Source organism: Artemia sp. Qi Xiang Cuo, chromosome 8 (assembly GCF_049724085.1).
Source record: "Artemia sp. Qi Xiang Cuo chromosome 8, ASM4972408v1, whole genome shotgun sequence".
NCBI classification, from domain to species: Eukaryota; Metazoa; Arthropoda; class Branchiopoda; order Anostraca; family Artemiidae; genus Artemia; species Artemia sp. Qi Xiang Cuo.
The window spans coordinates 16,067,693-16,090,540 of record NC_142801.1 but is presented as its reverse complement, the minus strand read 5'-3'; the positions used below and the strand labels follow the sequence as shown (position 1 = coordinate 16,090,540).

General features: G+C 33.2%; 1 protein-coding gene across 4 annotated transcripts in view; it reads left to right on the top strand.

The window, feature by feature from the left end:
* Dis3 (exosome complex exonuclease RRP44-like protein Dis3) overlaps positions 1-22,848 on the top strand; it is a 109,324-nt gene that overhangs the window by 50,942 nt on the left and 35,534 nt on the right. For all 4 annotated transcript variants that reach the window (XM_089093235.1, XM_089093236.1, XM_089093238.1 and 1 more), the window contains exons 5-6: positions 9,589-9,894; positions 19,366-20,569. In XM_089093235.1, the coding sequence (XP_088949361.1) occupies positions 9,589-9,894; positions 19,366-20,569 (1,510 nt within the window). The remainder of the gene's footprint in view (positions 1-9,588; positions 9,895-19,365; positions 20,570-22,848) is intronic.

The window sequence follows — 22,848 nt, the reverse complement described above, 5'->3', positions numbered from 1 at the left end:
GTTTAGGCAGTGCATTGACTTTCCTTGAGCGGTACCATAATGAAGGTGAAGATTTTCTAGACCAAATTGTTACTGGTGACGAAACATGGTTGGCTGTCACGCCAGAATCAAAACAACAATCCATGGAATAGCGACATTCATCATCACTCAAAAAATTGAAGTTTGAGCAAAGAATTTCTGCCCGGAAAATCGTGTGCACAGTTTTTTGGGACAAAAAAAGGAGTATTGCTAGTGTAGTTTTTGCCTCGTAATGAGACAATCAATGCAGCGTCTTATTGTGAGACATTGAACAATCTGCATCGTGCAATCCAGAGCAAAAGACGTGGCAAGCTGAGTAAGGGTATCGTTTTGCTGCATGACAATGCCCGTCCACATGCGGCTATTCGGACCAAAGATCTCATCAAATCTTTTAAATGGAAAACTAGATCATCCTCCATACAGCCCTGATCTGGCGCCCAGCAACTACCATGTGTTCCTGCACTTGAAGAAACACCTGGGTGGTCAGCGTCTTCAAGACGATAACGAAGTCAAAACAGTTGTGATGCAGTGGTTAACAAGTCTGGCGGCAGAATTTTATGAGGAGGGTATTCAAAAACCGGTGACACATTATGACAAGTGCCTCAATATTCACGGAAATTATGTAGAAAAGTAGATTAAGGTACAAGCTTTCATGTAAAAATAAAATCATTGCGATATCTTCGCCCGTCTTTTTTAATTCCAAAATGGTACTTACTTAAAAAACATGCCTCGTATATAAACTGCACATATATGATCAGAAAATCAATAGGATTGATTCCCAGACCAGTCTAATTATTCTTTTATAAAGCTGATAGAAAAGCATTCTAAACTAAGTATGTAGCATGCATGAACATAAAGTTTAGCGAAATGAAAAATATTAATAAAAAAAACTTACAGAAAATGGTTTCTATTTTAGCATTATTATAGCTGGATCAAAATAAATGGATAAGATGATTTTAAAATACATATGCAAAGCATTTTGCAGCACTTTCTAAGAAAGCCCCAAAGGGCTTGTTAGCAGCCAGTGACACTCCTCTCTGTTCTACAGATTCTTGTACACTATTCTACTGTTCTATTCCACTTACAACAAGCATTGTAGTTTCATAAAACAAAGCAAAAATCTCCTTGCTGTAGCCTTGAAGGATACCAGATGACTCAAATTTCTTATTTCAACTGGAATCATATCACTTATCCAGGCGGCAGAGCCGTATCCATACAAATATGTAAATTATATGTAGAATACAAAGAATATTACTTTGTATTGGAATACAAATATGTAAATAATATGTAGAATACAAAGAAATTACAAAGAACATTATTTTGTATTTGAATAGAAATATGCAAATTATATGTAGAATACAAAGAAATTACAAAGAATATTACTTTGTATTAGAATAGAAATATGTAAATTATATGTAGAATACAAAGAAATTACAAAGAATATTACTTTGTATTAGAATACAAATATCTAAATTATATGTAGAATACAAAGAAATTACAAAGAATATTATTTTGTATTAGAATAGAAATATGCAAATTATATGTAGAATACAAAGAATATTACTTTGTATTAGAATAGAAATATGTAAATTATATGTAGAATACAAAGAAATTACAAAGAATATTACTTTGTATTAGAATACAAATATCTAAATTATATGTAGAATACAAAGAAATTACAAAGAATATCATTTTATATTAGAATAGAAATATGCAAATTATATGTAGAATACAAAGAATATTACTTTGTATTAGAATACAAATATGTAAATTATATGTAGAATACAAAGAAATTACAAAGAATATTATTTTGTATTTGAATAGAAATATGCAAATTATATTTAGAATACAAAGAAATTACAAAGAATATTACTTTGTATTAGAATAGAAATATGTAAATTATACGTAGAATACAAAGAATATTACTTTGTATCAGAATACAAATGTCTAAAATATATGTAGAATACAAAGAATATTACTTTGCATTAGAATAGAAATATGTAAATTATATGTAGAATACAAAGAAATTACAAAGAATATTACTTTGTATTAGTATACAAATATGTAAATTATATGTAGAATACAAAAAAATTAAAAAGAATACTACTTTGTATTAGAATACAAATATGTAAATTATATATAAAATACAAAGAATATTTACAAAGGAATTACAAAGAATATACTCTTAAGATTTCTGTTAGCAATTTGTTTCAGAGGGGACCAAGTTAAAAAAAAAAAACACAAAAATAATTTTGTAATGACAAGACTTTTTTTTTTTACTCATATGCACAAAACATATTGCATCACTTGTTAAGAAAGCCACAAACAGCTTGTTGGCAGCAGGTGGAAGTCTTCTTTGGTCTACATATTCAATAAACTGTAGACAATCGAGGCGTGTGTCCTGAAAATCAGATCATTTGCCCTTCTTCTTTCGGGGTTGGGTTGACAATAGATCCTAATCTTTAATTTGTTCTTCTTTTCTTCTTCTTGGGAGAATTCAATTTCGGCTGAATGAGATTTTGCCTTACTACATAGTTTCTCTTGTCGTAAAAATTATGTTACTATTATAGTAAACGGCTTTGTTGTAAACACTGCTTATTAATATTCAAAATATGGATGAATATTTAAAAATGTAAATCAGCTAATTAGGTAATAATATGAGGTAACATCATAGTAGGGTCTATCCAATTCAATAAAGTCAGCGTATTTTGACCTACTATATATGATGTTGTAGATTTAGATCCATTAGCAGTTTAAAAGCATGTATGAAGAAATCTGTTTTTGAAGATTGGGTTAAAGTTTTTACATCAGTTAGTGGTTTGAATTCAGTCCTAACTTGACATCAGTCAGTGGGTTTGAATTCAGTCTTAATTTGATTTTCAAATTGAAAAGATTCACTTGTTTTCTTTCCAGTATTTTACAACTCAATAGTATATGCTCAGGGGTTTCTTCTGTAAAATTGTTTTAACGTCATTTTGCATGAAATTCATACGCAATTCATACAAATACAACAAGCATTCTGTTTACATAAAACACACACATGAGTATTATTCTTTTGCAAGGAAAAATCTCATCGCTGTATCCTTGAAGGATGTTAGACGACTCGAATCTCTACTGGAACTATATCCCATATAGTAAATTTAAAAGAGCAGGTCTTTCTGCTCTTTTAGAGAGGTGTTCTGAATTTAAAGAGCAGGTCTTTCTGCTCTTTTAGAGAGGTGTTCTGAATTTAAAGAGCAGGTCTAGGTAGGTTAGATATAACGATAGAGTCGATTTAAAGATGTGTATTCGTAATAAATAGCGGATGTGGTGGCTCAGTGATCTCTGCTTGGCATCACGGGGCCCGGTTTTAGATCCCAGCTGCTGGATGGCCGACTCATGGAATTTTGTAGTCAAGAAGCAACATTAATCGATAGACTATTTGGAATAAATGTTTTCCTCTATTTACTTTCATTTTTAGGGCAGCGCATATGCCTTGTGTTATAATTAAGCGCTGATTATTTGATCCGGGAAAAATGGGCAAACTATACAAAAAGAAATGGGTACACATATATAGTATACCAGAGGAAGCACACGTGTCTCATATTATACTTGAGTGCGGCAACTTAGATCCAAGATTCATTTGGTTCAGTTGTGTTTTATTAATTTGTTTTTAACATTTTATTAATATTTATATGCTCTTCTTTTTGTCCGTAAAAATTTTAATGCACACAATGAGTAAATGAAAAGTACAAAATTAAAATGCACAAAGCACAAAAGGAATGCACAAAATGAGTAAATGGAAGTATCTAGAACACTAACATAAAAACATTTTTTTTTTCGCTTCGTACCTGAGAACTTGGATTTTCTTAAAAGTTCTCTTTAGGTTGTTTCAAAATTATGAAGTTTTTAGGGTAGTATCACATTTTTGCCAGTGTTGCCACGTTGAACTGTGAGAATTAATAAGCAAACTAATTGAAGATAAATCTAAGAACGAAAATTGTAATTAAAAGAAAAACACTTTCCAAATATAATTATTGTTACCATTAGGATTGTATCCATGACTGCTAATATTTCTTATACTAAAGAAATTTGTTGGTTGATTTCCTACAAATGTTTCCATAGATAGGCCAGCCTAGTAAGCTATGTTTTTTTTTCAAGCTTCTATATTTTTTCTAAACGTTATCATGTAAATATAAGTTTTGAAGTTTTTAGGGTAGTATCGCACTTTTTTCAGTGTTGTCATGTTGAACTGTGAGAATTAATAAGCAAACTAATAGAAGATAAACCTGATAATGCATTTCTTCCGTAAAAATCGAAACATTGCCAGTCTATTGATTCCCAAAGACAACTACAGCTTCAAAGGAAAGCTACAAATTCTTAAGCTGTTTGATGCTATGTGTTTTTGGATTCCTGTTTTCTTATGTTTTATGCCCCTGATTTTTGATTATTGTATAAGGTGCTCCATTGCGGCTTTAATTTATGACACGGACCCAGTAAAGAATCAAACAAAATCAAAAACTATGCAAATTAAGAGAACCATTTAAAATTTGATTGACAAGTCAATGTTGTTAAGGATCATCATAAGAATTCGAAGCATTGTACTTTCATATAACAAAGCAAAAATCTCTTTTCTGTAGCCTTGAAGGATGCCAGATGACTCGAATTTATTATTTCAAATGGGATTATATTCCATACCGAGGCGGCAAAGCGGTATCGCATACGAATATGTAAATTATGTGCGGAATACAAAGATATTACAGATATAATCTTAAGATTTCTGGAAGTAATTTGAGGTCAAGATAGGAACAATCTCAGAAATAGTTTTATATTAACAGAATAATTTTATTTGACGCATATATACAAATATTTTGCGGAACTTGTTAAGAAAGCCATAAAGAGCTTGTTGGCAGCAAATGGAAGTCTTCTTTAGTCTGCATATTCTGGTGAAACTGTTTTTATATCATTCTGCATGATATTCATACGCAGTTTATACAAATACAACAACCATTCTGTTTCTATAAAGCACACACATGATTACTATTCTTTTGCAAGGAAATATCTCGTTGTTGTAGCCTTGAAGGATGCTAGACGACTCGAAAACAGTTAATGGTAACCAAAACTCTAAAAACGGAATTTTATACCAATAGATACATCAAAAGGATCAGATTTTTATGCTGCTTTCAAATATATAAGTTTTATCAAGTTTAGTCCTGCCCATCAAAAGTTACGCGCCTGAGAAAATTTACCTTATTTTCCAAAAAAGGGGGAACACCCCCTAAAAGTCTTAGAACTTTAATGAAAAGCACGCCATCAGAATCAGCGTATCAGAGAACCCTATTCGAGAGTTTCAAGCTCCTTTCTGCAAAAATGTGGAATTTTGTATTTTTTGCCAGAAGAAAGACCATGGATGCGTTTTTTTTTTTTTTTTTTTTTTTTTTTTTTTTTTTTTTTTTTGTCTAGGGGTGATCATATCGACCCAGTGGTCTTAGAATATAGCGGGAGGTCTCATTCGAACGGAAAATAAAAGTTCTAGTGTCCTTTTTAAGTGACCAAAAAAATGGAGGGCAACTTGGCCCCCTCCCACGCTCAATTTTTTCCCAAGGTGACTCGATCAAAATTTTGAGATAGCCATTTTGTTCAGCATGGTCGAAAAATACAATAGCTATGTCTTTGAGGCTGACTTAATCCCCCACAGTCCCCGGGGGAAAGTCCGCAAGTTATGAACTTTGCCCAATGTGAGGTTTTCAGGGGGGATTTTTTCTGGTAGTTAGGGGGGTCGGGTGTTACGTGGGAAGATCTTCCCATGGGGAAGGTTCATTGCTATGATGGGGGTGCCGCATTTCCCAGCATTATTTTAAAAAACGATCAGAAATTAAATAAAAAAAACAATTTTTTCAACTGAAAGTAAGGAGCAACATCAAAACTTAAAACGAACAGAAATTATTACGTATATGATTGGGTTCACCCCCTAGTCATTAATTCGCTCTTTATGCCAATGTTTTTTTTTAGTACTTTCATAAGAGCTATTTATTCTAATTAACGGCCTTTGTTATTAAGGGGTCATTCTTAAAGAATTGGAACAATATTTGAACTTTAGCGTAAAGAGCGAGGTATTGACTAGGGGGCGAACTCCCTAATATACATAATAAAAATTTACGAATATAGAAGTTCGTTACGTAAGTTATATCTGAACAATATTTTGAGAGAAGCCATTTAGCCAAAAAAAAAGTAAAATTAATACGCAAATTTATTTTTAATTATTCATGTACGGTGAGCGAAAATCAAAGCTGCATTAATTCAAAAATGTTCAGAAATTAAATAAAAAAAAGTTTTTTAACTGAAAGTAAGGAGCGATATTAAAACTTAAAAAGAACAGAAATTATTCCGTATATGAAAGGGGCTGTCCTCTCCTCAATGCCTCGCTCTTTTTTTTGTTTTAAAAAATAAAGTAATGAGACAGAGTCAAACTTTACCGTAGAGAGCAAGGTGTTGAGGAGGGGACAGCCCCTTTTATATACGGAATAATTTCTGTTCATTTTACGTATTAATGTCGCTTCTTACTTTCGTTAAAAAAACTTTTTTTTTTTTATTTCCCATACAGAGATGTTTTGAATTTAAAGAGCAGTCTAGGGAGGTTAGATATAACGATAGAGTGGAGTTGTAGATGTGGATTTGTAATAAATAGTAGATGTGGTGGCACAGTGGTCTCTAATTGACAACATGGGGCCCGGTTTTAGATCCCAGCTGCCGGATGGCCGACGCATTGATCTTTGTTGTCAAGAAGCGTCGTTAATCCATAGACTACTTGGAATAAATGTTTTCTTCTATTTACTTTCATTTTAAGGGCAGCGCATATGCCTCGTGATATACTTAAGCGCTGATTAATTGATCCGAAAAAAGGGCAAACTATATAAAAAGAAGGGGTAGATATTTAAAGCATTACAGAACCAGCGCCCGTGCATCGTGTTATACTTAAGCGCTGAAACTTAGATTCAAGATTCCTTAGGGTTCAATCGGGTTTTTACTAATATGTAGTTAATATTAACATGTTATTAATATTAATATTCCTTTCTTTTTGTCGATAAAAACTTTGAATGCACAAAATGAGTAAATGAAAAGCACAAATGCACAAAAGCAAAATGCACAAAATTAGTGAATGAACGTACCAAGAACATCAACATAAAAACATTTCCCCCACCTTAAAATCTGAAAACTTGGATTTGTTGAAGTCTTGAAGTTTTCAGGTTAGTATCACACTTTCACCAGTGTTGTCATGTTGAACTGTGAGAATTAATAGGCAAACTAACAGAAGGTAAATCTGATAATGCATTTCGTCCGTAAAAATCCAAATATTAACAATCCGTTGATTCCCAAAGACAACTGCACCTTCTTAAGCTGTTTGGTGCCATGTGTTTCTTGCTTATTTATGGCTCAAATCTACTCTCGTTTCTTTTTTTTTTAATTTGGCGCCTGTTACTACCTGTGACTACATATGGAGGCTTTTTTTTGCAAAAATTTAACCACTTGTTTGCATATATATATATATATATATATATATATATATATATATATATATATATATATATATATATATATATATATATATATATATATATATATATATATATATATATATATATATATATATATATATATATATATATATATATATATATATATATATATATATATATATATATATATATATATATATATATATATATATATATATATATATATATATATATATATATATATATATGTATATATGTATATATAGTTGAATTAGTGTTGTTGACTTTTTAATTTTAGCTTTTTAGCTGTTTGAATTGTAAGTCCAATTAGCTGTAGTTTATCTAGCATAAGAGTAGCTCAAAACAATTTAAACCAAATACAAGGTTATATATTATGGCTATTTTCTGGATCCCTTGTTTTTGTTTTATGTTGTGTATCCCTGATTTTTCACTGCTATATCTCTCGATAGCGTTCGATGGCGGCATTTGTGTTTGAATATTATTTCTTAAAGAATCAGGACAAAAAGTCAAAATTAAGCGTTAAGAGTGATGGTTGAGGAAGGGGCAACCCCCCTTCATATACAGTGTTGTTTTTATTCGTTTTAAATTTTAATGTTGCTCCTTACTTTCGGTTGATTTTTTTTTTTATTTAATTTCTGACTGTTTGTAAAATCATGCCAGGAAACACCCATCCCTTCGTGTAACATTTCACTTGTAAAATTACCCCGGAAATTTTCCTCCCCGCTTAAAATTCTTCCCGTGGCAAATTTTCCCCCCCCCCCCGCAGACAATTATCCCGAAAATGTTCCCTATATTTTCCAATAATAAATACTATGTGCGAACAATATGGACAAATTTTGTTACTTACAGTCCTTCCCAAGGGACTATTCAGGGTCATATCATCACCAAAAGCATAGTCATTTGATCTTTCATCTATGCTGAAATAAATGGATATTTTAAGATTTTGAACGGATGTCTTTGGGGAAAAATGGGTGTGGTAATGGGCTAGGTGCCTTCGAATCTTTTTAGTCACATAAAAAGGGTACTAGAACTTTTTTCCGTTCGAATGAGTTCTCTCCAGATCTTCTAGGACCGTTGGTTTGAGATGATGACCCCTGGAAAAAAAAATACAAACAAATGAACACGCATCCGTGATCTTTCTTCTGCCAAAAAAATACAAAATTCTACAATTTTGTAGATAGGAGCTTGAAACCTCTACGGTAGGATTTTCTGATATCTGATTCTGATGTTTTGATGTTAAGATTACTAGACTCTTTGGGGATGTTTCCCCCTTTTTCGAAAGTCAGGAAAATTTTCTCAGGCTCGCAGCTTTTGATGGCTCGAAATTGATATATTTGAATGAGCATAAAAAGCCAATTTTTTGTATGTATCTATTGTTATTAAAATTATGTTTTTTAGAGTTTCAGTTGCTGTTAGGCAGAGTCGCTCCTCAATTCCAGTTCGTTACCACGAACTGTTAGAAAAAGACGTGGCAAAATTCAAAAGAACTTGATCAGTATTACTCATACTCCCACTCCAATGACACTAAGTAAAACCAAGTGACTTATGGCAGATGTTAAAATTTGATAGAGACGAAAATAAAATTGTATTGTGCTCATTCGCACTATCAAGATCACATTTAAAGTCACTATGTATAAAAATGCGTAAATTTGGATGTAATTGGGCAATAAAATTACTAAGTCAATTGCAAGCAAACGTAAACGCTTCAAAAGACAAATTGTGATGAACTATAGGCAAGATGCAATTGATTAAAACATAATCAAAAAAGACTAAATAGGGTACGTAGAACACAGCTGTTCTTTCAAATATGCACAAAAATTTCTACCCTGGGACTTTGCTTCTACCCCTCTTTTTTGTGGTTTCGATTCCTTCTGCGTGGCAGTTTCCAGTTATTTCATTGATTGATTTCAATTTCAATTGATTACATTTTATGTATAACAATTTAATTCAAATAAAAATTAAATTTCAATTAATTACAATTAATTTCAAGATTAATGTATTTACTCGTTTAGTTTTTTAATGTCCACAGTAATATTTTACTTGCGTATTTCAGGCGATGTTTTACTAATAGAAGAAACACAACTTCCAAAGTTCCAGAGAGACCCAGAGACAGTTCAGCCAACGGGTCGTGTTGTTGGAATTCTTCGTCGAAAGTGGAAACAGTATTGTGGAACCCTTGAGCCAAGTAAACATCTAAATGAAGTGAATCATCTTTTTATCCCCTCTGACAGAAGAATACCCAAGATTCGGATTGAAACTCATCAAGCAGAAAAGCTTATTGGACAAAGGATATATGTCGGTGTTGATGATTGGCCAAGATATTCGCGCTATCCGCTTGGTCATTTTGTTAGGATTTTAGGTGAGTTTTCGGCGACTTGATTAACGTCAATTGACTGCCAGCAGCTGTTTTGTGATTGGTCAATCTGTAGAACTTTTGGGGGAAACCCTGCCTTTTTTTGTCAAACAAAAACGTCGTGTTGGCATTCTCATAATGAATATTATTTACGTTCATTTTTTCTGTTTCCCTAATTTTGTAAAATATAAAATACTTAAAAATTGTGCATTTACATAACTAATTTTGTAAAATATAATACTTTTAAAATGCTGAATACTTTCGTGCCTTTCGGTGGGAATTAAATCGGTAATGAAACTTCGGTTAACCTTTTTGGAAAAATGAAAAAGAACTTTAAAGTTTGGTGAATACTATTTCTCTCTTTAATTGGTAATTACAAGCGTTTTATGGGTCGATTCCCCTTCTAAAACATTTGAAGAGAACATTTTCATTGTTTAAAGGAAATGCGCATCAATAAGCTCTTCCATTTTTTAAGCACTTTTGGTCCAATTCTGTCCGCCTTTGTTAGCGTGGTTGCTCTTAAAGCACTGAAGAAAAAACCCAAACTTCAGCGTAAAGAGCGAGAACCGATCCATTTGTATACAACATTATTTCTGTTCGTTTTAAGTTTTGTTGCCGCTTTTTACTTTCATTTGAGAAAGGTTTTTTATTTCTTTATTTTTAATTTCTGATCGTTTTAAGCACCATACCTGGGATACTCTAAATATGAGGAGGGCTACCCATTTTTATACCAATTTTTGCTTTTGCAGAACACTGCTATGAGAAAAAAGAGGCTCTTGAGGCCTGAAATATCCCTTCCCCATACTAAAATCCGCTGGTCAACACCCAAATAGATTGTTTGTAACTACGCGATACTTTTTTGCTGTCAGTTTAGATCAGTTTTGCCCTTTTTTTCATAATTTAGCTACAAAGACAGTGAACAAATCACTTGATGCCTTTTTTTTCAAATATAATAATCGATTCCGACGGAAATTCTTTTTTGAGCCCTTAAAGGGGCCGCCAAAGGTAACTTATTACATTGTTCACAGTTTTTGACTATGATTTAAGGTTAAAAAATTAGTTAAAAAGTCTCATTTCAATTACTAAATCCATTACTCTACAGTAATATGTTCCAAAGGCCTTGATTCAATTCAAATGCACGCAATATAATTCTGTAAATATTTGAATTCACAAAAGCTATTCTCAAATCCCAACGTGACCTCTGTACTTAAGGGTACATTTTCTGTGCAATAAACTTTCCCGTAACATAAGGAAAAAACTCTCGGACATGGTGTTGAAATATGCGGATTCTTTATTATTTAAAGTTTTGCTGTTGATGTTTTAATCTTTTGTTTTGTTTTGATCCCCCCTTCTTCCGCCAAGGGTCCTGAAAATTTTTTAAGGAAAGATTTTTCTGAAAAATACAAATTGCCTTTCTTCTACAAAAATGATGGAAAACAAGCTTAATTACACAGTGCTTCAGTTGAGAAAATTATAAACTAAAAATAATACACAAAGACACGCTTCTGCTTTAGGCAGGACACCGTATATAGAACACTGAGAATATAAAAAAAGAAAACAACAAAATAAAAAAATGAAAAAAGTATTAGATACAAATTATTTAATGTTTTAATTAATTTATAGGAAAATAGTTTTCTTTGCAAATTTCTTTACTAAAGTACCACCTTTTTTCCTTCTTTTTTACCCAGGCTATTGTCTAATTTATTTTTGGAAGTAAAAATAGCTTAAAAATCTACCATTTTAGGCTAAGGTGATATTTTATTATCTAAATGAAGTGTACATTACAGACATTTAAGGTACAGTTTGAAAAAAAAAAACAGTAAATACAAACTGGGAAAATTAATAAATATTAACTGAAAGAAAAAATATATCTAAAATTTAACAATCAGTATAAACTGAATAAAGCAATAAACACAAATTAATGTAAATTAAAAGAAAAAAAAACGACCCTGAAAATTTCGATCTTTTTCAACAAAAATTATAGTAAGATATGTACAGGTGCGACCAGCGCAATTAGACATGATTAACTTAACCGAATTTGATAAACAACCACAATGATATTTTACATACTATGTAAAGGTAAAAAAAAATGGTAAAAATACGGTATTTGGACATTGAAACCCCTACCGGTGGTGCTGTATCCAGGATTTTTGTTCAGGGGGGGTTTTACTAATTTTTGACTCAGTTTTCGACTAATTTTACTGATTTGTACCTAGGTTTTACTAATTTTCGACTTATTTTCGAGTCGGTCAAAAATTTCGGGGGAGGGGGGGGGGGGTTCAAACCGGGGAACCCCCCCTCTGGATACGGCCTTGCCTCCCGGTGTGCTGATCTCCGTTTCATGGCCCTTTAGCCAGAGGGCGCATACTATGCTGATATGAGTTACATAATATGACCATACTGATATTTTTCTACGCCTCCTTCTGTTTTTTTTTCCGTCATTTTTGTAGAAGGAAAGCAATTCGTAATTTTTGCTTACTTCTTCTATTCGCTATCATTAGGTTAAACCAAAGATTACCACGCCTTTATATAGAGACATCAGGAAAACATTTGACGTTTAGAATAATATTTATAAATTTTAATTTTGTAGAGTTAGATTGTTATAAATCAGTGTCTTTAGACACTGGTTTATAACTTTTGAACAATATATTTGTAAACGAATAATATGTTTCTAATCATTTTAAATCTATTTCTAGTGATAGTCAGAAATAATTTTGTGTTGAGACATAATAATTTTGTGTGGAGACAGAAATAATTTACCTTTTCGGGTCTCTTTAAAGGCTCAAAATTCAATTTCCCCCAGAATCTATTATTTTATTTGGAAAGAGTAAAAAAAAGGCATCAATTAATGTATTCACTTACTTCCTAGTTAAATTAGCAAAAAGTAAAATTGACACAGTTGTATCGAAAAGAAGGTTTATAAAACAATTTAGTTATATGAACTGCATGCATGCTTAGGAACCAATGGTATATCGAACGTCAATATGACTTCTGAGGCTAGGAGGCTATATAATTACCCTAGTTCTCAGAATTTTGGCTCAATGACATTTGGGCCCTTTTCGGGTCAAATTGCTGTTTTATTGCTAAAGTCACTATTTTCTTGTAGTTTGGTCTCTTGTTACTTAAAAAAGGTGACCGGTCTATTTTTTTTTTTTTTTTTTTGAATCTCGTCTTTCTAAAATTTACGACTGCTGGTTCCATAAAAATCGTTCTTAGAGAAAAAACACGCATGCGTGAACATCTTCTCTGAAAAATAAGAGATTTTACATCTTTGATCACAGCGGCTTTAAAGTTCTCATGCATGTTAAGTTTCGCTGTATAATCTTTGTCAAGATTAAACCGCTTTTTGGGGAAGTTTTAACCCTTTGTCAAAAATTTTGGAAATTTCATTTACTAGCCCACTAATGGTTACATTTGCTAGTAACATAAAAAATTAGTAAATATGCATGGATAAGTAACAAATTTTGTTGCTGCATTTATTCTAATCAAAACTTCATTTTGTAGAGTTTTGGGTTCTAATCACAAGGAGAACTCTTTGCTCAGAGTTTGTTAGTATGAAGGATTTAATCCATGACTCTCTTAAGCGTGAGAGGGGCTACCATTCCCTAGCTCAGCGCCCCATTTTTTTAATTAGAGCTTAATATTAATGTAACAGTGTGCAAAAAAAATGTATATTAAGGTCATCATTTCCAGGTTTTTGAATGGGAACTATTTCAACAAATATCTTTTAGGGGTTTCTCCCAGGGGCATCGACAGGGGGTCAATACCCCCTCCCCCTTAGGAAACCAGAAGACATTAGAAAACATATTAAAATAGAAAAAAGATATATATTCTCATCTAAATCGTGGTGAAAAAAAGCTCCTGTTAGTACTCCCCTCCTCCCTGGTAAGTTCTCTGGTGGCACTCATGATAGCCACCCCTCCTCTCTCTCGCTCCCATTTGTGTAGGTAAACATATGTATGTAATGTTTTTGGTTATACTTAAAGCATTTTGAATTAAATTCACTTTTTGAGACTTTAGGTATTTTTCCTCACCCGCACAAATGTTCAGTGAGTCCTCCTCCTCAATAATAGCGGATGTGCTATTATACAGTACTATACACCGCTTAATATATTTTTTTGATGCCTCTAATGAATCAACTCAGTTAAATGAAGCTTTGAAATCAGTGTCTATATTAAGCGTTATATGTGCTTCTTTTGGAACGAATGCGTCTTTTCGTAATAACAAGGCCTCTGAACCTGTAATGTTCTATATATAGTTTTAGATAATTGTAAATAGATTGGATGTCTCAGGATATTCACTTGATATTAGCTTTGGTCAAAATTGCTGTTTCACTACAAAATAGTGAAAATGCCATTGTAATCTGGCGGAATCTGTTTCGCTACTTTGAAGGGCACTAGAACTTTTGGTTTCTTTTCGAGTCAGCCCTTTTCTGGTATTCTAGGATTATCAGTTTGATACGAACACCCTTAGTGAAAAATAAAACAAGTAAACACGCCTCCATTGCCATCCTTCTCGAAAAATATACGAAATTTTGCATTTTATTGTCAGCGGCTTGAAACCGATGCATTGAATTATCTGATATGCTGAATCTGATGATCTAATTTTCGTCAAAATCAATCCCGTTTTTTGGCTGTGTTTTCCTCGTTTTGTGAAAATCCGGCAAATTTTCTCGGGCTCATAGCGTTAAGTGGATAACTATAAACTTGATAAGTTTTAGGTATTTAGAATCATCATTGAAAACAGCTTTTTTTCATTTATATATTGTTATTAAAACTTTTGTGTTGGATTTTTGGCTACTATTACTTCGAGCCTCTCACATTCCATTACTTTAAACTGTTTGATAGATTGTGATAGCACAATAACGCCATCTGCTTTAATTCCCTGTTTTCCCATATTTTTTTTTCTTCTATTTCTTGCTGTGCAGTGGCAGTTCCGGCCTTTATTGTGTCCGGAACAAAATCTTGATTAGCCCCCCCCCCCCCGTCTCCCACAAAAATTTCAGGCCAGATCGTTAGTATTAGTTAATTAATAATTTATTTTTTAATCATTTTCTAATTTACTATTTAAATTGTTTAATTATTATTAATTATTTTAATTGATAATTGCATTTATTGTTATTCCTTTATTTTTGTTTTTTAATTTATTTTTATTTTATCAACTGATTAATAATTTACTAATTATTTTCATTTATTAACTGCGCTCTCTACTTTATTTTAATAAAAATAAAGTGTCAAAAAATACAAAATGATTATAACCGTTAAATTATTTATTTGGAATTTTGCGGCACTAAAACTTCTGTGCCCGGGGCAAGTGTCCCCCTCTTTCCCTCCCCTAAAACCCCCTCTGTCGCTGTGTAGATCCATTGAAAAGGAGAATCCATGTTATGGAGGTAAATAACTGACCATACTGCTTTAGTACGGTATTAAATAAAAGAAAATTTTTTTTTAACTGAAAGTAAGGAGCAACATTAAAATTTAGAACGAACAGAAATTATTCCATATATGAAAGAGACTGTCCCCTCCTCGACGCCTCGCTCTTTACGCTAAAGTTTCTTATTGTTTTGAGAAATGGAATTGTTAGAAACAGTCAAACTTTAGCGTAAAGAGCAAGGCGTTGAGGAGGGGACAGCCCCTTTCATATACGGAATAGTTTCTGTTCGTTTTAAATTCTAATGTTGCTCCTTACTTTTAGTTAAAAAAAAACTTGTTTTTTAAATTTCTGAACGTTTTTGAATTACTGCAGGTTTTGATTTTGGCTCACCGTACATGAAAAATTAAAACGAAATTCGCTTGTTAATTTGACTTTTTTTGGTTAAATGGCTTTCTCGAAAGTTCTTTAATTTTATTTACGAACGTTTTTATTAGTAATAAACATACGTAACTTACGAATTAACTTCTGTAACGAACTTCTATATTCATATATTTTTAATACGTATATTAGGGTTTTCGCCCCCTAGTCAATACCTCGCTCTTTACGCTAAAGTTTGAATTTTTCTCCAATTCTTTAGAAATGACCCCTTTATCACAAAGGCCGCTAATTAGAATAAATAGCTCTTATGAAAGTATTAACCAACTTTAGGGTAAAGAGCAAGGTATTGACTAGGGGGTGAATCCGAGTATATACATAATAATTTCTGTTCGTATTAAGTTTTGATGTTGCTCCTTACTTTCAGTTGAAAAACTTGTTTTGTTTTTTTTAATTTCTTATCATTTTTTTAAATAATGCTGGGAAATCTGGCGCCCCCTTTATAGCAATGTCCCTTCCCCCATGAAAACTTTCTCCATGGAAGGATCCTCTCATGTAACCCCCGACCCCCTCCCCCCACTACCAGAAAAAATCCCCTGAAAACGTCTGTATGCTTCCCAATAACCAATACTATATGTAAACATTGGGCAAAGTTCATAACTTGCAGCCCTTCCTCAGGGACTGTGTGGGATTAAGTCTTCTTCAAAGACATATTCAATACATCTTTCGACCATGCTGAACAAAATGGCTATCTCGAAATTTTGATCGGGTGACTGGGAAAAAAATTAGCGTGGGAGGGGCCTAGTTGCCCTCCATTTTTTGGTCCTTCAAAAAGTGTACCAGAACTTTTAATTTTCGTTCGAATGAGCCCTCCCGCGATATTCTAGGACCACCGGGTCGATACGATCACCCCTGGGAAAAAAAAAATAAATAAACACGCATTCGTGGTCTTTCTTCTGGCAAAAAATACAAAATTCCACATTTTTGCAGATAGGAGCTTGAAACCTCTTCAGAAGGGTTCTCTGGTTCGCTGAATCTGATGGTGTGATTTTCATTAAGGTTCTATGACTTTTAGGGGGTGTTTCCCCCTTTTTCCGAAAACTAGACAAATTTTCTCAGGCGCGTAACTTTTGTTGGTTAGGACTAAACTTGATGAAACTTATATATTTAAAATTCAGCATTAAAATCCGATTCTTTTGATGTATCTACTGGTATCAAAATTCTGTTTTTTAGAGTTTCGGTTACTATTGAGCCGGATCGCTCCTTACTGACAGTTCGTTACCATGAACTGTTTGATAAAAAAAGAAAGAAAGAAAGGGGACCAATTTCTGAAATGTAGTCTACAAATAAAAAGAAATCTGATTATCTAATGTGTAGAAACTGGGGCGTCGCATTACATGGCCAAGCCACTTCGGACGTATTTTCTTGATTATACTTGATATTGTAAATTTTTCCCGTAGATCTTCATAAGCTCGTGGTTGCTTATTCGTTACGACCATCTGATGTTGCAAATAGCTCTAAAGCATTTCCGGTCTTGAACGTCTAGTTGTCTGCTTCCTCTGCCTATAGTGACCAGGAATCGCAACCGTATAGAAGTATAAAGCATGCGCATGCCGAGTACTTTGTGACTTTTGTTTTGTGATCAATTTATCGTATTGACCACAGGGGCTAGCGCAGTTTCCCAAAAGCACATCAGGCTTTGCTGATCCGAGCTTGGATCTCATTCGGTGCTCAACCCTTAGCATCCATAAGTGCTCCCATATATTTGAACTCTTTGACTCTGTCAATAGGATCCTTTAAGATGTATGAAAGAGTTGGTATCATTCCCAGTTGATAAATATTTAGTTTTCGGGATGCTGATTTTGAGACCATTCTTACCAATGTCATTATCGTTGCTTCATTAAAAGAATTAATTGGTTTGATATTTTAATATATCAGTAATTTCTATGTTTTTAGCATTTTTCCTTGGTACTTGACCTTTATGTAGGCTAAGGGTGTGGCCTCATATAAGCAAATGTTTTTACTGGTATCAATAAAAAAAGCTAATTGTATTTTTATATTTCCGAAATATTTATTGCTGTGTTTTTTTTTCTTTTTCCTATTTTTTTTTGTTTTCGAATTTTCTCAAATTTCATCAATTACTTTCTAATGGTTTATTTTGGATATTTTAATAATCAAAATAGCTTGCTTTTACTTTGATTGATGAACTGCTTTTGGACCGTTATAACTTCCAACTGCCTAGATCCTGCTCGGACCTTAGTTAGGGCTGTAAGTCGGCATTTCTTTCAAAGGGGGAGTTAGTTCATCTAAACCGCAGAAATTTACGTTATATGTATTTTGTATTAAAATATTTTATATATTTTATTACTTATATTTAAATATTACTCATTTATTTATAATGTGGCGATTATTCCTTTCATTGAAATGTAAAACAAAGAAGAATATGTAGAAAAATAATAATCATTAATAGTAATATATATATATATATATATATATATATATATATATATATATATATATATATATATATATATATATATATATATATATATATATATATATATATATATATATATATATATATATATATATATATATATATATATATATATATATATATATATATATATATATGTATATATATATATATAATAATTAAATAATTACCGCTAGAGTTACAGCTAGAGTTTTGCCTTCTTTATGACAGATATCAACTCAGCAGATATCAATCTCAACAATATGTTATTCGTCGATGGTACTCTCGTGGAACGTGTATGATATTCCCTTTCCGGATTCTGTAAAAAGAAAATACTTTGTGAGCCAGTGTTAACGGAAAGATTGCGAATTCAGCTGAACTCAATCTTGGCTATCCAAAGCTAAAATGCACTACATATGTTTTTAATAGGTCTGAGCAGGACTACCCATATATTGTTACTGGTCCGCTTTTTTTATTGGCAATCACCTCAAAATAGATAAAATCTCTGTTCCAAATTATCCTCATTGTAAACATTATATTTGCAACATTATATTTGCCTTCGCTTTCCATGTAAATTAGCTATTCTAATTTCTTAGACAATTAGATATATATCTTGATTGTTTTAAGCCAGAGTTATGAATGACGAAGATCACACTGCCTTTCCTTCATACAAAACAGTCACAAAAATATTGATCCCATTGAAAGAAATTTGGGTTTTAGCTGAAGCTGTATGAGGTCAAGACGCTAAGACTTTCAAAATTTATTTTAAATGTGATTTTACTTTCAAAGTTTTTATCGATGTGTATTTGTGTAAGTTAGTTTTTTTTGGTTTATATTATATTGTGTTGATGGTGGCTTTATATTGTGCTGATGATCACTTTAAACTTAATAAGTCTTAGCTATTTGAAATCATCATGAAAAACAGCTTTTTTTATTTATATATTATTATTGAAACTTCTTGTTTTGGAGTTTTGGCTACAATTAGCACGATCCTCTCAAAGTTCAGTACTAAAAACTGTTTGATAGATTGTTCTTCGCTTTCCATGTAAATTAGCTATAATTATAAATGTATCTTGAATTTTTTTTTTATCTTGATCTTGAGTTAGGCATGACGATTTTTTTTTTTTTTTTTTGTTAGTTTTTTTCTTTGTTTTATATTATGTTTCGCTTTTTACTACTGCTGATCATATTTCCCTGTTATTTTCTCTTGTTTTGTAAAAAATAAAGTTGATTCCCAACTACTTTCTTTCCAGGCCCGTTGGGTGACAAGGCTACTGAAACGGAAGTTCTTTTGTTAGAACATGATGTCCCGCACAATACATTCCCAGTTGCTGTATTAGCCTGTCTGCCGGTCATGCCTTGGACAATTAGCTCCGATGAAGAAAAGAAGCGAACTGACCTGCGGCATATTGATGTTTGCTCCGTTGATCCTCCGGGCTGTACTGATATTGACGATGCTTTACATTGTAGGGAATTGCAAAATGGAAACTATGAAGTTGGAGTTCATATTGCTGATGTTTCATATTTTGTGCGACCAATGTCAGCACTTGACAGGGAGGCTGCTAAAAGAGGAACGACCGTTTATTTGTCTGATCAGAGAATCGACATGGTACCAGAACTACTGTCGTCCAACCTTTGCTCTTTGAGAGAACATGAAGATAGACTAGCCTTTTCGTGTTTGTGGGAAGTAACTCCGAACGGGAAGATGTTAAGTACGCGCTTCGTAAAGAGTATTATTCGTTCAAGGTCCGCTTTTACTTATGCAGAAGCACAGGCAAAGATTGATGACGAGAGTCAAACAGATGCACTTGCCCAAAGCCTCCGAAGATTGCTCAAACTCTCTAAAATAATGAAAAAAGCAAGGACTGATAGAGGGGCCTTAACATTGGCAAGTGCAGAAATTCGATTCAAACTCGATATTGAAACCCAAGATCCAATTAGTGTTGTTAATAAGTCTATGCTGGACACAAACAGCATGGTGGAAGAATGGATGTTAGCTGCTAATATAGCAGCAGCTGAGAAAACAAGGAAAGACTTCCCGGAAGTTGCAATGCTTCGCAGACATCCAGAACCACTGCAAAGTAACTTTGAACCCTTATTACAAGTTGCCAAAACAAAAGGATTTCATGTAAATACAAGAAATGGCAAGGAACTATCTGATTCTCTCGAACAAGCACAGATTAAGGACAATCCATATGCGAATACCCTTCTTCGAATGATAACAACCCGTTGTATGATGCAAGCTGTTTATTTTTGTAGTGGAACATTACCAGAAAATCTCTTCCTTCACTATGGTTTAGCAGCGCCAATATATACTCATTTTACGTCACCAATCCGTCGGTATGCTGATATTATAGTACACAGATTGCTAGCAGCATCTATTGGAGCAGATACGACGTATCAGCAGCTTCTTGATAGGAAAGCTACGTCAATTTTGGCTAGGCAGTTGAACTTCAGGTAAGCTTGTTTTTTATAAAGTTGTTGACGGCCAAAAGAGTCTTTCAGGAGCCAATATAAACAATTCTGTTTTATTTTTAATTTTTTACTTTAAAAGTAATTTGTTGACTCTTAGCTTTACATTTTCATAAGAATATCTCCCAAAATTAATTATTAATGGGAAAAAGAGGAAAACTTGCTTGCCATCAGTCAATAATCATTTTTAGACGTTAGTTTCTTAAAGATATACCTGAAAGAATCTCAATTATGTTGTACAAAAGGAACCAAACTATCTGAGGTATTGTTTGCACCCATTTATTTGCGCATTAAAATCAAACTCAACTATGCCTTTTATTCTTAGCTGCCTGGAGTAGGAAGAATTTGAAGAATTTTCATAGTTGAGAAAGGTTTGGAAGAATAAATAGGTCAGTGCACGAACAAAGATTAGAATACTGGAAGCTCCATAATGAGATTAGGGAAGACGTTTCTGAAGCATGGGCGCTTGGAAAGGCTGAGGAAGATACGCGAATTTTTGTTACACTGGAATTATCTAACTATTGCCTTTAATACTCGTCAGACTGACCGTATATCAAACAACTTATATACGGTCGTATATCAGTTATACGAAAAATGTCCTTCGGACCTACTTTCTATGGCAATAATGAGAAAGTTCAGGCTCGCTACTTGTCTAGAGCTATAATGAAAGAACGTTCATGATGGTTAAATGTTACTGATGAAGAATGAAAGATTGCCAAAGATTGTGATTTTAGGCCTTCGTCTGGAACCAAATGAAAAGTAGGTTGTCGCCCGAATAGATTGGGAAGAGGTCATAAGGACGGATTTAAATGAAATTTAAATATCATGGGAATACTTATTTGTATTTATTTCCATTCAAAGCCTTCTGTATATCATGGCGCTTGTGATTCGTTAATAATTACGGTTCCTGGAGACTCTTTCTGAAGTTAGTTGCTCAATGATGGACATTTAATTTTGATTACTATGCCTATCATGTGTCCTGAAACTGCTAAGCAGCTCCAGGTCTGACTTGATCGTAGATAACCAGGTTTTCGTTTGACCGACGGTACGTTTCTTCCATAATGACAACTGGGGGCATTTAAGACACTGTCTCGATACCGAGTCGTCGGAACGTCGCAGTAGATGACCAAACCGATTGGGGTATCTGTATTTGCTAACATTTCGCCTAGTGAAACAAGAGTGTCGTAACTGACACCCCTAATCAAAATTGAGTTACGAACCCGACCAAAGTTATTTTCTACGGGCTTTCTAATAGTGTAGTTTGTTTTGTTGTACGATTCCTCCCGGCTGACCAATCAACAATTCAACTTTATCATAAGTGCATCTTTTTCACTTTTGTGAAAGCGGAAGTTGTCGTAAATGACCGGATGATTAACCTCCGTTCAGTTACGACGTCAAATGAACAAATTTTGTTCATCAAATGAGCAAAGGGCTAGGTTTTCAGCAGCCCTCCAAAATATATAAATACGCTAATATTCCAATTTCGAAAGTTAAACGATTTCAATATAAACAAGGCTACTCGAAAAGAGTCGGTTACAAACTGTGATTTTCTGACGAATCAGTCTCTGAAATAAACATTGCCATGTAGGGTAAACTTAAGGCAGGGAAAGACACTTCTTCCACAAAAGTGGTTGAGTTTCTTGTTGTCCCAAAGCTGTTGGATTTCAAACCTATTATTCCTATTGAAAAAATCACAGATGTGAAATCAGCCTATAGGTTTATGTCTCCTCCAAATGTGGAGTACTACAAGTGTGTTTTTGCAAGCATGAATCAAGACAACAACCACCCTAACACTGCAGTACAGAGAGTATGCCCAGAAGAAGAAGGTGCCCCCACCCATAAAAAATCTGAGAAAGGGGAAAGGCAGTCAGTAAAGACCCAATAAGTTACCTTGCTTTTTTTATCATATAGTCGAAATATCTGAAATTGTATTAGAATATTGTATTAAATTCAGTTTAAACGACAAAAGTATTACAAAAGGTAGAAACGCCACGTTTCGGCTCTAAAATAAGGCTTGCCTAATCCTGAGAAAGCCTTGATGATAAATTGTCGTAGCAAAATTGAAAAGGAAACCAAGCGATGTCTGCACTTCTGTCGTAACTACTTTAGCAGCAAAAAAGGGCGGGCTCAAATGTCGTATCTATTTTTTTTACCTTTGACCTAGTATATCAAATCCAAAAGGACCAAAATTCTAGCAACAGGTCTCCCTGACTAGTGACTTTAAATTGGCGTTTCATTCGTTTTTCTATCTACCATACGTTAAC